The sequence below is a fragment of the Sminthopsis crassicaudata genome, chromosome 3 (assembly GCF_048593235.1).
Source record: "Sminthopsis crassicaudata isolate SCR6 chromosome 3, ASM4859323v1, whole genome shotgun sequence".
In the NCBI taxonomy this organism is placed as follows: domain Eukaryota; kingdom Metazoa; phylum Chordata; class Mammalia; order Dasyuromorphia; family Dasyuridae; genus Sminthopsis; species Sminthopsis crassicaudata.
Genome location: NC_133619.1, coordinates 207,217,026 through 207,231,848, shown reverse-complemented (window position 1 = coordinate 207,231,848; position 14,823 = coordinate 207,217,026). Strand labels below are relative to the sequence as shown.

The 14,823-nt window shown below is 33.5% G+C and overlaps 1 protein-coding gene across 1 annotated transcript in view; it reads left to right on the top strand.

Annotated features, from left to right (window-relative positions):
• Nucleotides 1-14,823, top strand: part of EPHA6 (EPH receptor A6) — a 1,095,310-nt gene that overhangs the window by 1,040,147 nt on the left and 40,340 nt on the right. The window contains exon 15 of the mRNA XM_074299847.1: nucleotides 5,618-5,767. Within this exon, the coding sequence (XP_074155948.1) occupies nucleotides 5,618-5,767 (150 nt within the window). The remainder of the gene's footprint in view (nucleotides 1-5,617; nucleotides 5,768-14,823) is intronic.

Sequence of the window (14,823 nt, the reverse complement as noted above, 5' to 3'; positions counted from 1 at the left end):
TTGAAGTGGTTTGTCATTTCCTTCTCCAGCTCATTTTACAGATGAACAATCTGAAGCAAACAGGATTTAATGACTTGTCCAGGATTACACAATAGTAAATATCTGAGGCTATATTTGAACCCAGGTCTTTTCATCTCTATGCCCAGCATTCCATCCATTCTTTCACTTTGTTGCCCTATAGGGTTTATAGTTATCAATATGTACTGTATTAGAAATTAAAATGTCTTAGTGCTATTATATAATAGTTTTGATCTTGAAGATCACCTGAAAAGTCCTTGGGGACGCCAAGCAGTTTTTGGACCATACTTTGAGATCTATTGTTCTAGTAAATCAGTTAAATTTATAGGCTGCCAATGTTCAACAACTTATGGTATTGATGAGTTGAGTCATTTACTAGCTATGTGACATTGAGCAGTGACTTAACTTCTTTCAGACTTAATTTCTTCATCTGCAAAATGGGAATAATAGCATTCCCCCACCTCACAGGATTATTGTGTAATAAATGTAAGACAATTTATAAAACTTAAAAGCATATATAAATGCTAGCTGTTATCATTAGATTTGGAGACCAAATTCAAATTCTTGCTCTCCTACTTATTGCCTATGAGACCTCACTTTTTAAACTATAAAACAAAGGGATTGACTAGATGATCTATAGTCTATATAGTTTTAGGGAAATCAGCAGAAACAGGTGGTATGGAGTGCTTAGAGCTTGGTCAGAAATTAAAGATGTCAAAGTCATCCACAGGGTCCTCAGCCATCACTAGTCACCTTGACTTTTGTCTTGCCACTGGACTTGGAGAATTGTGAGAGAGAGAGTAAGGTTGATGACTTTGTGCAATTCTGCAACTTTTTATGCTTGAGTAAAGACATCAATCAATCATGATGTTAGTGGTCCTCTTTGAAAACAACAGGCAAAAAAAAAAAAAAACAAGTTGTGGGAAAGTGAATCCCAGTTTTGTTGGGAGGAGGGATATTTTGTTATTATTGTTCTCAAAATGTCATCTCAATAAATGTCTTTACTTTGAGCTAATTGTGTCCTCTGCCTGGAAATATCACTTGTGGAGAGTTTATATATTATAAATGTAAGAGAGAGCACCCCCAGACTACATCAAATTTAGGATGCACTATCTCTAAGAGACTCAACCTATGGAGCTGAAAAAAGATTGGGAAAGGGGAATTCCCACATTAATGAGCATATTTTATGACGTCTAGTTCTTACTTTGTTAACTAAAATTGTAAAATGAAATTTCAAGGTCAATTAACTTTCAAAAACAGTTTTGTAGTACTAGCTATGCAAAAGAACACATTAGGATTATTTGTGGGAGTGGGGAAGGGAAGGGATAAGACAATGCATTAAATCAACTTGAAAGGTAACAAGAATGTCTTCCTTTTGTAGTAATTTATACCATATAAGAAAAAATGATGAATTAACAAATTACATATGAATGTACAAAAAATTTCATTCTTTTTAAAGCCTGCTTTGGAGTAACCAACAATGACTTAGCAAAGGAGCAACCTCAGCCACCTTATACTACAAACATTTACATACTTAGTTATACACTGTAGTCAGTTAATCCAGCTGGAGAACCAATTATTAAATATTCTGTGTGAGCATTTGCAAATTGGCAAACACTACAAATCAGTGATTGATTTAATATTTTGCATCTTGTTTAGACATTAAAAAGTGATAGCAAAAGTATAAATAATACATATTGAATTTGAATTGAATTAAATTGAAAAAGGAATAGGCATGGCACCTCTTAAACCTATTATTTTTTTTCTGGAGAATCGGTTGTTAAATATTCACCATATTCTTGCATATGGTTTGTCCACTATGGCAAATAAGATTCATTAAAAGAAATGGTCATTTTGTTTCTTTTGAAAATAGATCTTCAAGTCTGACCTGCAGAGCTTATAAATATAGTTTCCAAGTTTGCAATGCAGAGCCACAGGGCTCAAAAATGCTGTCTATAACTATGAAACTAGATGAAGAATACAATAGAGATTCAGTGGTGATCTTGGCAACCTCACTCCAATATTTGCAGATGCCCAAATTGTGAAGGAATGTAGGTGTTTTCAGTGATTGATTTGGATGCCTATAGGTCGGGACAAGAAGGTTTCAATATATTCTGATTCAAGAACTAAATAGTTATAACTATATGTATGAAAAAGATAGTCTCCTTCTAGCATCCAAAATAATAGGGACAATCTAAAATATCAAAAGAAAAAATAAACAAACACACTTAGGACAATACCACCAAGAGAAGGAAAAGCACAAGAGGCTGGCTATTCTGAGAGTCTACCTAGCACCACCACCATGACTGTCCTGAATAGAAATAATAAATTGAACAAAGTATCTGAATATGATGGAAGTTGTCCCTGTTTCCAAAAATAAAACCTGATTTTCCTGCTTCCCCATCTTTTTTGTCACTTTGAGAAGAAGGAAAGAAGAAGTGGTAGAAGAGGAGAAGAAGAAAAGGAAAGGGGTAGAAGGAGTGGGGAGAGAAGGAGGGAAAAAAGGAGGAAGAAGAGAAAAAAGAGGAGAAGGATAAGGAGAAGCAGGAGGAGAAAAGGGAGGAGGAGGAGTAAAAAGGAAGAGTAGGAGGAAGAGAAAAGAAAAGACAGAGATGGGAAGAAAGGAAAGAAGGAAGGAAGAAGGGAAGGAAGGAAGGAAGGAAGGAAGGAAGGAAGGAAGGAAGGAAGGAAGGAAGGAAGGAAGGAAGGAAGGAAGGAAGGAAGGAAGGAAGGAAGAGAACAAATGAGCTAAGAAATGATGAGAGATAGAGAAAAATTATTTGTCTAAAATATTTTTTGACTCTTTTCATTACCCCCAAAATAAGCATAAGTAAATCCTGAATATCCTGGATATAGAATAAGCCAACAGTTTTCTGGTAGGAGTAGATTTGATGAATGAGTGGAATGAACTCTATCTGAAGCAAAGCTCTTAGACAACTTCCATTCCCATGGTCTCTCCCAGCAGCAGAATTTTAAAAATCCCATTCCCCCTTAATAGTCTGGTAAGGATATTGACTAAATGGAAAGACACACTTGTGGAAATACCAGATGTTGGGATCTGCCAAGTGACCTACACCACTGCTAGAAAAGTTTGGGGGATAGCATGGGGAGGATCTGAGTTACACACACTTTATTCAATGCATTCAGTATAGCAATATTTTGTTAGGACTAGAATTTTTTTCATAAATCTGTATCCAAGGGTCCAAACATATTCAACAATTCAATTTAGCTCACTGCAACTCAAGAAATATTCATTAAGTTCTTAATATGAGCTGGGCATTGAAATATAAAGAGAAAAACTGAAGCCTTTTTCCTCTTATAACTTATATCCTATTTGACATTCTTCTTACATGCAAATATCAGTCCTATGTCCATGAAAGAAAATTCAGCTGTATGAAAGTCCATGCTAATCTGATTATTTTTAAAACCAACTCTACTCCATATTGAGCTAAGAATTAACTAGAAAATGATGTTACTTTTAGCTACCATGGCTGAGTATTCAGAATTTTCATTTTCATTATGTACTTGCCTAATGCTTCTAATATTGCAAGTAGGGATTATTTCATTCTTTGAATCTGTACTTCCTAGCATATAAGAGATTGTTAATAAATATGTGTTGATTAGTTGATTCTGTATTGATTTGGGTAGACAACACATTTTAGACCTTTTTATCAAATTGCAGCTTTGCTTTTATGAGTGATTATGCTTAATATATATTGGGATATTAAAAAACATAATAATGATTTCTTCTCTATAGAACTTTTGATTGGTGACTGAGGCTCAATGGCATTAACAATTGGGAGAAGATTTGCAGACATAGCTTCAAATCCCAAGTATGCTACTGATTTGCTATCTGACCTTGTGCAAATCATCTCAATTCTTGGAACTTCAGTTGTTTCATCTGAACAATGAAGAGGTTCACCTAAATGGTGTCTAAGATATCTTCCAGCTTGAATGATCTCTACTTTTCAGTTTATATGCAAATCCTTGTCCATACTACTACACTAGAACTAGTACATAGTAAATGACTAAATGTGTGTTTAATTAATCCTTAATTTTGCCTTGCAGTTCATTATTTTTCCTATTGAATATTAATCACTTTTCCCTAACAATAACTAGCTTATATTTATGTCATGCTTTAAGATTTATAAAGTGCTTTACAAATAGTATCTCAGTCTACCCACACAACAACCCTCAGAAGTAGATGTCATTAATACCTTCATTTTACAGAGGAGGAAATTGAGGCCCAGTGAGGGAGATTCAGAGACTTGTTCAGAGTAATACAACCAATATATGTTCTAAAATCCAATTTAAGTCATTTTTTCCAGCCTATACCCTTAGAGCTCTATCCATAATACCACATACCTGTCTAATACAACCTTAAAAAGGGACAATTGTCTATTGGATTTAAAGTTTCATTATTAATGTCTTTGACTCTTTCTCCAAAGCAAGAAGCTTTCCTTTCTGATTTTCCTTTTAGCCTATACAAAGAACTTAAAGCAGATTTTCAAACGATGATGATGATGAAGATGATGCTGAGAATATAACTAGCAGCAAAGTTTACTCATCAAAATTTTCCTCTGCTATGTGTTCTGTCTGTCAAAAAAAAAAAAAAAAATCTTAGTTAACTCTAAATGAATTGCAGGGTCCTGAAAAGTTGGTGTTATTAATGTTCAAAAACTACTTGCTGTTCTCTTCTGCCATCTAGTGGACTTATAAAGCATGGCTCAAGAGATCTTTAAAAACACACACATACATACAAAATTACTATATTTCCATTGAGGAGGTAGGAAGATTTCAAAAATGCCAAATGAAATGAACAAATGATTTTGTTCCTTCCATTATCATTGCAAAGGAATTTTTATAATTTTCTTAACAAGAGGTGCAAATGTTACTAAAAACTAAATATAATACATAAAATGTTATTTATGTCTTCTAAAGCCAAACTACTGAAAAATCATAAAATAGCTAAACTATATAGGTTGAACCTTAATTTTCTCTTTTCAGTGACCTCAGCTGTTAGATTGAAAGCTTAAAAAACCAAAAGTATTTAGTAATTTAAAGCTCTCTTACACAAAAATTGTCTATTTTAGCTGTATCTGTAGCATGTCAAGAGATTTATAGGAAAAGATTAAGAGATAACTGAAATAATTACAGATATAAAGAAAAGAAATTCAGTTCTACTCTGTTCAACACTGATTTAGCGAAATACTTCTCAATTCAATATTTATTTTATTATAATTATTATATTTACAAATTAAATGAAATGTTAAATGACTGCAGAGTAGTATTTGATTTAATATTCTAAATCCAGAACTTCCATCAAAAGGCAAAACATCCAGTATCTTTAATGAATAAAATGTTTTCTTTCCTACAAAGGGTGACTTCTTTCTAACAGTTGTTTCACCTTAGGGAAATTCACTAACAGTTTGAAAATATTCCATTTTCTTTCTATTTTCCATTTAAATTGCCAAGCTATTATGGAATGTTCAGAAATTTTTTTGTCAGAAAGATCTTTAATGACAGTCATACTAAGTTTGAAATGGAACTGGAATTCTCTACTATGTGTCAACTAAGTAATCTACAACATATTTTCCAGGGTGGAAAAATCCCCATAAGATGGACAGCCCCAGAAGCTATTGCCTACAGGAAGTTCTCATCAGCTAGTGATGCATGGAGCTATGGCATTGTCATGTGGGAGGTGATGTCCTATGGAGAAAGACCTTACTGGGAAATGTCCAACCAAGATGTAAGTGCCTTAGATATGTAAGTTTAAAGTTACCTTGTCAGCTTAAACTTTTTATCATGGGTCAGAGGGGATAGGGATGGAGAAAAGTATCTCTCTTTTCTAAGATCAATTGAGATTTGAATTGTTATTTATAGTCACTAGGCCAAATGATGACCAGAATGAATAGGGTTAGAGTCAGATAATAGCCAAAGAGGGTGTTTTGGTCCCACAGAGCCTAAAAAATTTAGATTGAGCAGTAAGTTGCAGTACTAAGATTCAAGTTTACCTTGTTCCCTTGGCATTTTGGTATACCTTGCCTTTTCTGCTGCTATATCATGCTAGACATTGGGGGAGGTACAAAAATTTAGATGAACCATGATTCCTGATCTCAGGGAACTTAGAATCCAATAAGAAGATATGTTGCAAACGACAAACACCAATAGGATAGGTAGTGTGCTATAATGGAATTAATAACAAAAACCACAGAAGTGAGGCATAAACTTTTCAGAACAAGAGATGGTGCCCATACTGAATAATTGCAATGTCAAAACAAAACAGAATTTAAGTTTTCAAAATAGAGACCTAACTAGGTCTCAGTAGGTATTTAGTCTTTAACTAAAGAAATTAAAACTCATGAAAATAAAATAAAGTAAAATAAAATAATATCAGAACAATGGTTTGTCCTTAGAGGTCTCCCCTCACCCCTCTTCAGTTTTCTTTTTTGTTAAATTCCCCATTAGACTGTAAGTTGTTTGAGGGCAAGGAACTGTCTAACTTTTCATATTTGTGCCCAGTACTGGCACATAGTAAGCACTTAATAAATATTGACTGACTGATTAAATCTATCATAACTTTATCCAAAAAAAGATGAGAATGAGATGATACTGAATAGCATTTATGTGGAGTTAAAATTTCATTTTAAAAACAATTTACTGACATAGTCCTTCTCAGAGACTATATCTCTTTCCATAAGGTGATATTGATGCCCCTTCTAATAACAACTACTCGAGGTATTATAGCTAATAGTCAAAAGTCAAAAAGGAACAGCAGGCAACATTAAACAATCAAATCTCAAGAGAGCTAATATCCAAGAAAGAACCAGCACTAGTAGAATAAGAAGAGATTTAGCTCAAGGTAATAATCTGTATTACAAGACCTGAGTCTTGTGTTTTCCTGGCCTGATATTATTATAAAACTGTTCAATTTGAAGTTATTTCAAGCACTGTCTGCCTCCTAGTACAACCTAATTTAGGCACATGTTCCTTAGCTGTTTCTATTTTCCAGAAAGTGAATTCATTTTTGAAGGTGACTAAAAGAAGAAAAAAAAAAACCCTTCTACCTCAATTTATTTTTCTTCTCCTTTCAGGATCTTTCCAACAGCAATACAAGATACACTTTTATTCATTTTCTCAGGTTCATTTCTGGACAAACTGATAAGTTGTATTGGGTTTTCTTTTCTAAGGATTTTTAGAGGAACCTGAATTTATTTTATTTTCCATATGACTAAGGAAGCATCTATCTTAGTTTAATCATCAAAGCAATTATTCCTTACCATATTTTCCAACTTATTCTATTGGTATTATATACATATATATGTATATATATATAATTGTTGGTATTATAAAGACATGAAATTTTAATTAAGTAAAGGTAAACTATCAGAGCAGGTGATTGGCTCAGTGGATAAAGTGTCAGACTGGAAGTCTCTTCTTGAGTTCAAATCTGACTTCAGACACTTGGCTGTGTGATTCTGGGCAAGTGAATTAACCCTCTTATGCTCAGCTTCCTCATCTGTAAAATGATCTGGAAAAAGAAATGGCAAACCACTGCAGTATCTTTGCCAAGAAAACTACAAATAAGATTACAAGTAGTCAGACATGATTGAAATGACTGAACAACAACAAAATTAAACTATCACTTTAAGTACCTTTGCTACACTAGCCGGAATAATCAGAAAAATGAGACTGTCATGTAATCATTCACCACTATAAACAAAATAGAGCAATATTGGGGAAAAGATAACAGAAAAGAATATTCAGCTACCACTTTCTAACTTCAGAGCTCTTTCTAACTATCTAGAGCTCTATTTTAGAGCTATTTCTAGAGATAAAATCTAATTCTTGAATTCCATGAGAAACTTGATATTTTTTCAACATTTTCAAGAATTTGAATTTATACAGTTTCTCAGACAGGAGAAATTTTTAATAATATTTTCTTATACTCACAGTCATAATTTTTCAACTCATATGGTCCTATTCAATTCTATGATCTTTTGAAACTTTGCTTATATGGTAATCATATTCAACAAGTATTTATTAAGCACATCCTGTGTTCAAGTTCTTGGCACTGAATAAATCAGTAGTCAATCAATAAGCACTTATAAAATACCTACTATGTTCCAGGCTTATACTAAGCATCAGACAAAAGGAGATGAAAAAAATTGTACTTTCCTTCAAAGAACTTGCAATCTAACGGAGAGTTCATTCATTTCAGGCACATCCAATTCTTCATAACCTTAATTGAAATTTTCTTGGCAAATTTACTGGAATGGTTTGCCAGTTCATTCTCTGGTTCATTTCACAAATGAGGAAAAAGAGGCAAAGTGAACATAAAGTTAGTAAGTATCTAAGATAAATTTGAACTTAGGTCTCAGTGACTCCTGGCCGAGCATTCTATACATTGTGCCACCTGGCTGCCCTAATGGAGGAAATAACAAGGAAACAAAAATGTAAAGTGAGTGTGATACAAAAATTAATTGATAAAATAATCCTTGACCTTCAGAACTTTTTTAGCCTAGTGAGAGGAAAAATAAACTTTAAAAAAACTAATTGAAACAATTAACTTAAGCAAAATTGCTACGATACAAAATAAACACCTCAGGATTTTCTGGATATTACCCACAAAAATCAACAGAAAGAGAAAAATCCCATTTAAGTATCACTGTAGAGTGGCAACTCATGGTGCAGTGGATAGAGAACCAACCCTGAACCAACCCTCAGGAGGACCTGAGTTCAAATTTAGCCTCAGACATTTAACACTTTCTAGCTGTGTGACCCTGGGCAAGTCACTTAACCCCAATTGCCTCAGCAAAATAAGCAAACAAATAAATGAATGAATATATATATATACAGAGAGAGAGAGAGAGAGAGAGAGAGAGAGAGAGAGAGAGAGAGAGAGAGAGAGAGAGAGAGAGAGAGAGAGAGAGAGAATTATAGAAAATATAAAGTATTTGTGAGTCTATGTAGGTGATAGATTCAAAGTGCAGGCTGAGGCTTTGGAGGAGAGGTGTTGATGGCCAATTTAATCATTTGTTTTATTTGACTACACATTTTTTAGCTTCATTACTAAGAGGGGAATAGGGGGAGGTAAAAGAAAGAAAAGATAGATCTTAATTTTTTTTTAAAAAATGAAGTTCAAGAAAGAGGAGAAGGAAAGAAGGAAGGGAGGAAGGCAGGGAGGGAGGAAGGAAAGAAGGAAAGAAGGAAGGAAGGAAGGAAGGAAGGAAGGAAGGAAGGAAGGAAGGAAGGAAGGAAGGAAGGAAGGAAGGAAGGAAGGAAGGAAGGAAGGAAGGAAGGAGAAAAGGAGTTTATTCTACTGACTAGCATTTACCTCAACCTTTGAAAAGAAAATGAATCCCCATTTCTTAAATTTTCAAGTAATTATTATCTAAAAATGATTGTCATTCTTTATATTCACTTACTTCTATCATTTTCATTACAACATACTTTTAATTGAACTTATATCCCTATTTCTTCTTGAATCTGACGTTTCATTGTTTGCCAAACTTTTTCCATTGAAATAAATTGTGGAGCAGCTAGGTGGCGAAATGGATAGAGCATCAGCCTTGGATTCAGGAAGACCTGAGTTCAAATCTGGTCTCAGACACTTAACACTTCCTAGCTGTGTGACCCTGGGCAAGTCACTTAACCCCAGAAAAAAAAAAGAAAGAAAGAAAGAAAGAAATTGTGATAAAGAAAGAAAAACAATAAACTTCTACTCCCTGTCCCACAATCATACAATTTTCACCATTTATTTTGGTTACTTGGTTATTATGTTTCAATTTCAACACCAATCAAGCAAATTAGCAGTGCCATTGGTCATTTCCTTTTATAAAAACTGAATTTCCAAGAACAAATAAATATCACATGCATCTTCAAAAGAGGATTCTCAAATTTACTTAGTAGATTATATGAACAAATTCACTATAAATGCTTTACCTGGAAATATTTTCTTTCCAAAACTAAGGGGAAAAAAGAGTGTTAAGAAAAGCAAAAATATTGTCATTTTTCATTCCTTTGATGGGATACATTCTGGATATTTCATACTTTTCCTTTTGAACATTAAGGGGGGAAAGTGCATGTACTCCATCTCTTTCTGTAAGCAATACAACAGTTATTATATCGTGCACTGCTCTCAATGTCCATGTAGCTTATGTACCTTCCCAGAATATCTCAGCATCTTTTATTGTTTGATGCATCTGGATTTGCTTTGTTTAATAAAAGGTACACATCACTTGCTCTGATTCCAAAACAGTCAACAAAATTCAAAATTTCATTAAATTCAGCAAGCACAATATAATCTGCCATTTGTGCCTACTGTGGCTTAGGCTGTTTCTAAGTTGCTAAAGATTGCAGTTTAGATGACAAGTATCCAGTAAGGTTTATCTATAATAAGCAACTTGGTTTTATATAATCATTCCCGGAGGGAGGCTAATTCCTTTTACCTTTTAATGAAAATTTTACCATTTCATTTTTTTTTTACTTTGCTTTTAATTTTCTTGTTACAGCTTTGAAAATGTATCTCTCCTTACCTAGCCTTTACCCAGAGGATGATACCATTAAAATATATAACTCAGTTGTTTAAAAGCATTGCTCAATTAATTATTACCTTTCTCTAACCTTAAAAAAAAAAGATCCACAGGTCAAATATCATTCATATTTCTAATTCCTCTTATTTGGTAAATCAGGAAATACATTATAAAGCAAAATTTTTTCTAAGAATGGAATAATTATAGGAGGAAAACCAAATCAAAATGAACCTTGTTCAAACTGCTTTTAATATTTAGCTGTCTTGGTTCATGTTTTGGTTATCTGGGGCTTCCATGACTTCCATAACTCCGGATAAGTCACTTAATATCTCTAAACATCAGTTTTATTTGCAAAATGAAAGGATTGGATTAGACGTCCTCTTGAAGTGCCTTTAAGTTCTCAGTCTTTGATTTTAATATTATAGAACCATTCCTGGGCCCAAAGTCTAAGGAATCTCACCTAAGTCCCCATTCCAAAAGAGCCCCTTCTGCTTTGGATCCACATATAAAGACCAAGTCTCTCATGAAAGGGAGCTAGAATACCTTTCCTAGTGTCATTCATCTCATAACACTCTATACCCAGTGTCCCAGACAAATTATTCAAAGTTTAAACTTAGGCTTCCCCAAAAGGTATATTTTAAAAGTATTCAATGCATAATTAGTTATGGAATAGTTATTTATTTCTTTCACATGAAAGATTCTCACAAGAGCTCATTGACCATTTTAAAATAGGATTGAGCAACATAACTGTTTTTACAATCATCTCTTAAGAATCTAATATTTAAACTTTATCAGAATATAAGATAGTTGGTGGGATTAAAGATTCGATATTTTACATTTCATCTTAGTTTTATGTTGTACAAACAATTCCTGGCATAGAAATTGTTGGTAAAATAACCAAAACAAATTTCTTGTTTAAGCATAAAAAGATTAAGTGATTTGTCTAGACACATCTAATAACCTTCAAAGATAAATTTGAAATTAAATCTCCTTCAAATTCAAATTCAGTCTCTTTATCAACTAAGCCACGATACTCCTGTATAACTGAGGTTGCATGCTCTGGCAAAGTTATTCTGGAGCAATAGTCTGCAAAAATATTTCCAGTAGTCCCTGGGTATAAATATTAGATATTTTCCAAAACCAAAACCCTTAAAAATAATTGTCCAAGAAATCATTTTAAGAACATGAAAATTATCCAGATTTTCATTTTACCTGGATATTAAACTAAATCATGAGATACTTTGCCATCCAAAGAATTCAAGTTGAGGTCATCCAAATGGCAATGGAACACTTTATGGTGAGTGTGAATAGAATACAATACATTATTATTAAACTATCATGCAGGATACTTGATAGGTAGCATAGAGATCTAGCCTTGAAGTTAAACAAAATACAAAATAGGGCTCAAGTATCCTGCCCTTCCATAAACTATTAGTACTACTACTGCTAGTGCTAATGCTACTGCTACTGCTACTACCGCTATCATGACCATTTTATACTCCCTAACAACCCTGGGTGGAAGATGCTACTATTATCTCTGTTTTACAAATGAAGAAATCAAGGCAGACAGAGAATAAGTGGTTTGCCCAGGATCATACACTGTCTAAGGTGGGATTTGAACTCAGGTCTTCCTTACTCTAAGTGTAGCATTTTATCTGCTACATGATATAGTTTCCTGTGGGATGTTGTCAAGTCATTTAACTTCTTGTCCCAGATTACTATCTAAAAACCGTAAGGGGCAGGATAGTTAATGATTTGGTTCCCTCTTGGGGCATAACAAGTGCCACATTTTTTTAAAAAATCACATAAAACAATATAAAAATGTCATCAAAGAAATGTTTTACTGAAAAGAAAGTGGACTATTTTTATAGTGAAAGCTAGGAAAAACTAATGTACCACAACACAGTGTCCACATATGATATGTTAAGTGGACCCCCTATTAAATATTTATACATTTATATGGGCAAAATGAATATAGGACGGGAAGCCAGGAGGGCTTGTGATCTACACAGTTGGAGAAAGTGTTCACATCAATGTGATCATGGAGTTATTAAAGTACTGAAGTATTAAATTTGGATCCAAATAATGAAATTGATGTCCAATTATCACTTTGTCTTTGTGAAACAGTAGATTGATTTGGAAACAGGAAGACCTAAATTCAAATTCAGTCGCAAATACTTACTAGCTCTGTGACTGGACAAATCACATAATCACTGCCCGCCTCTGGTTTCTTATCTGTAAACTAGGAATGATAATAGCATCTATCTAACAGAGTTGTGAGGATCTCTAAGATAATGTTTGTAAAGCACTTTGCAAATCTGAAATAAATGCTAGTTATTATTATCATTTTATCCTGGATAGAAGGCTAGTTCCTTGAAGACATCAAGTGTTTCCTTTTATATTTTATATCCCTAGCAATTAGTACAGTACATGGCATGGAATAGATATTTAGTAACAGCTTATTGATTGACTGAAAATTCTTCACAATGGAATGATAACTTCCTTTTTTTACATTTATTTTTTAAAATTACCTTTTTGCAACATTTTTGATATATGCTTTATTCTTCAAAATGTCCCTAAGCTTGTGATCCCTACAATTATAAATCTAATCAGAAAATTGCTGGAAATTATAAATAATGTTTACTAATGGAATGTTTGACATAGAAAATGTAGGGATTAGTCTGTGTAATATGTTCTGGTCACATTGACATTATAAATTATTTAATGTTATTCAAAAAGCTACCATTATATAGAGAGGCCCACCTGATTACATTTCATTATTGTTTCTTGAAAACATCTAGTCATATAAAACAGATGCGTTCGTCCTCATCATTGCCTCCTGGCTTCTTTAAGTCCCAACTAAAATTCCATCTTCTACAGGAAGCTTTTCCCAATTCCTATTAATTCTAGTTGCGTCCCTCTGTTAATTATTCTTTACTTTTCCTGTGCATAACTTGTTGCTGTGTATTTATTTGCATGCTTTCTCCCTCATTAGAACTTAAGCTCCTTGAGGGAATTATCATTTGCTTCTTTTTGTATCTCTAGCACTTAGTATAGTGTCTGGCACATAGTAGGTGCTTTATATATATTGATTGATTGATTGATTACTTTATGGGCAGATCCATTAGTATTGACTAAGGAAAGGATCTAAAATTATGGTAAATAAGTTTAATATTAATGTATACAATGCTATGGACTTAATGTAAAGGGATTCTGCAGAATAAAAATAGAAAAAAGTTCAATCACATCATTATTTGGTTGTAGTATTTTTTCCTATATAATTGATAAGTGACTTTCTTCAGAAGACCAACTCTGTTCTTCAATTTCCTCATAGGGAAGATAAAGATATTACTTCTCCCTTTCCTTTCTGATAAAGGATGTGGAAAGAATTAAACAACACAGAGAAATCCCTTTGAGAAATTCAGAAAGGACTCTTTTTTAAATTCTTATTGCACAGATCCAAAGAAAACTCTCAGGAGACAAACCATGTGATTTCTCATGAACTAAGAAAAACATTTCTAGTACCTATTCCTTCTCTGGTCTTTTAGCACTCTCCTAGCACTGATTGGACTGTAGAACAGCATGAGATTTCAAGTATAAACAAGGTGATGGCCTAGTCAAGTCTTACCTGTCAAGTCAAGTCAAAAGAGAAATGGGAAAATGCCATAATAACATGACTCTCAGAATAAGGAGGAAGCCAGCAATGAATGAAGAAGAGATGAAAAGTATAGAAAAGAAAAGGAGTGAGGACTAGAAAATGCTGCCTATAGATTTTATTATAAAAGGACAAAAAACAAATAAATCAGTAGGAAAGGTAAAAATTCACTTAGATGACGCTAAGCATGGTTTGCACAGAGCCTAGTGACTTTGTGCTGACATTACTAGGCAAAAGTCTGAAAATAAGCTTTGGGGACTTCTCTTTAATGCAAAACAGTATATTTTCCCCAAACTTGACCTAATCCTTATTCTTCAAAGTGTGCTGATGTCCCTATTTTTTAGCAGCTGTTGGTTTTTGTGCATACAGAAAGAACTATTTCTGGAGTTAGAGAACATGGATTCAAATCTTGTCTCTGATATTACCAATGTGAATTTGAAAGTTACTTAACCTTTGTGAACACCAGTTTTCTCATCTGTATGATCAGGGATGGACTAGTTGGTCTCTTAAGGGCTCCTTCAGCACTAAAACTATTATGATCTCTCCCTTGTAGAATTAAGCAGATTCTCCTATTATTATCATGATTTTTTTCTTTATTTCAGACAATGAACTCAC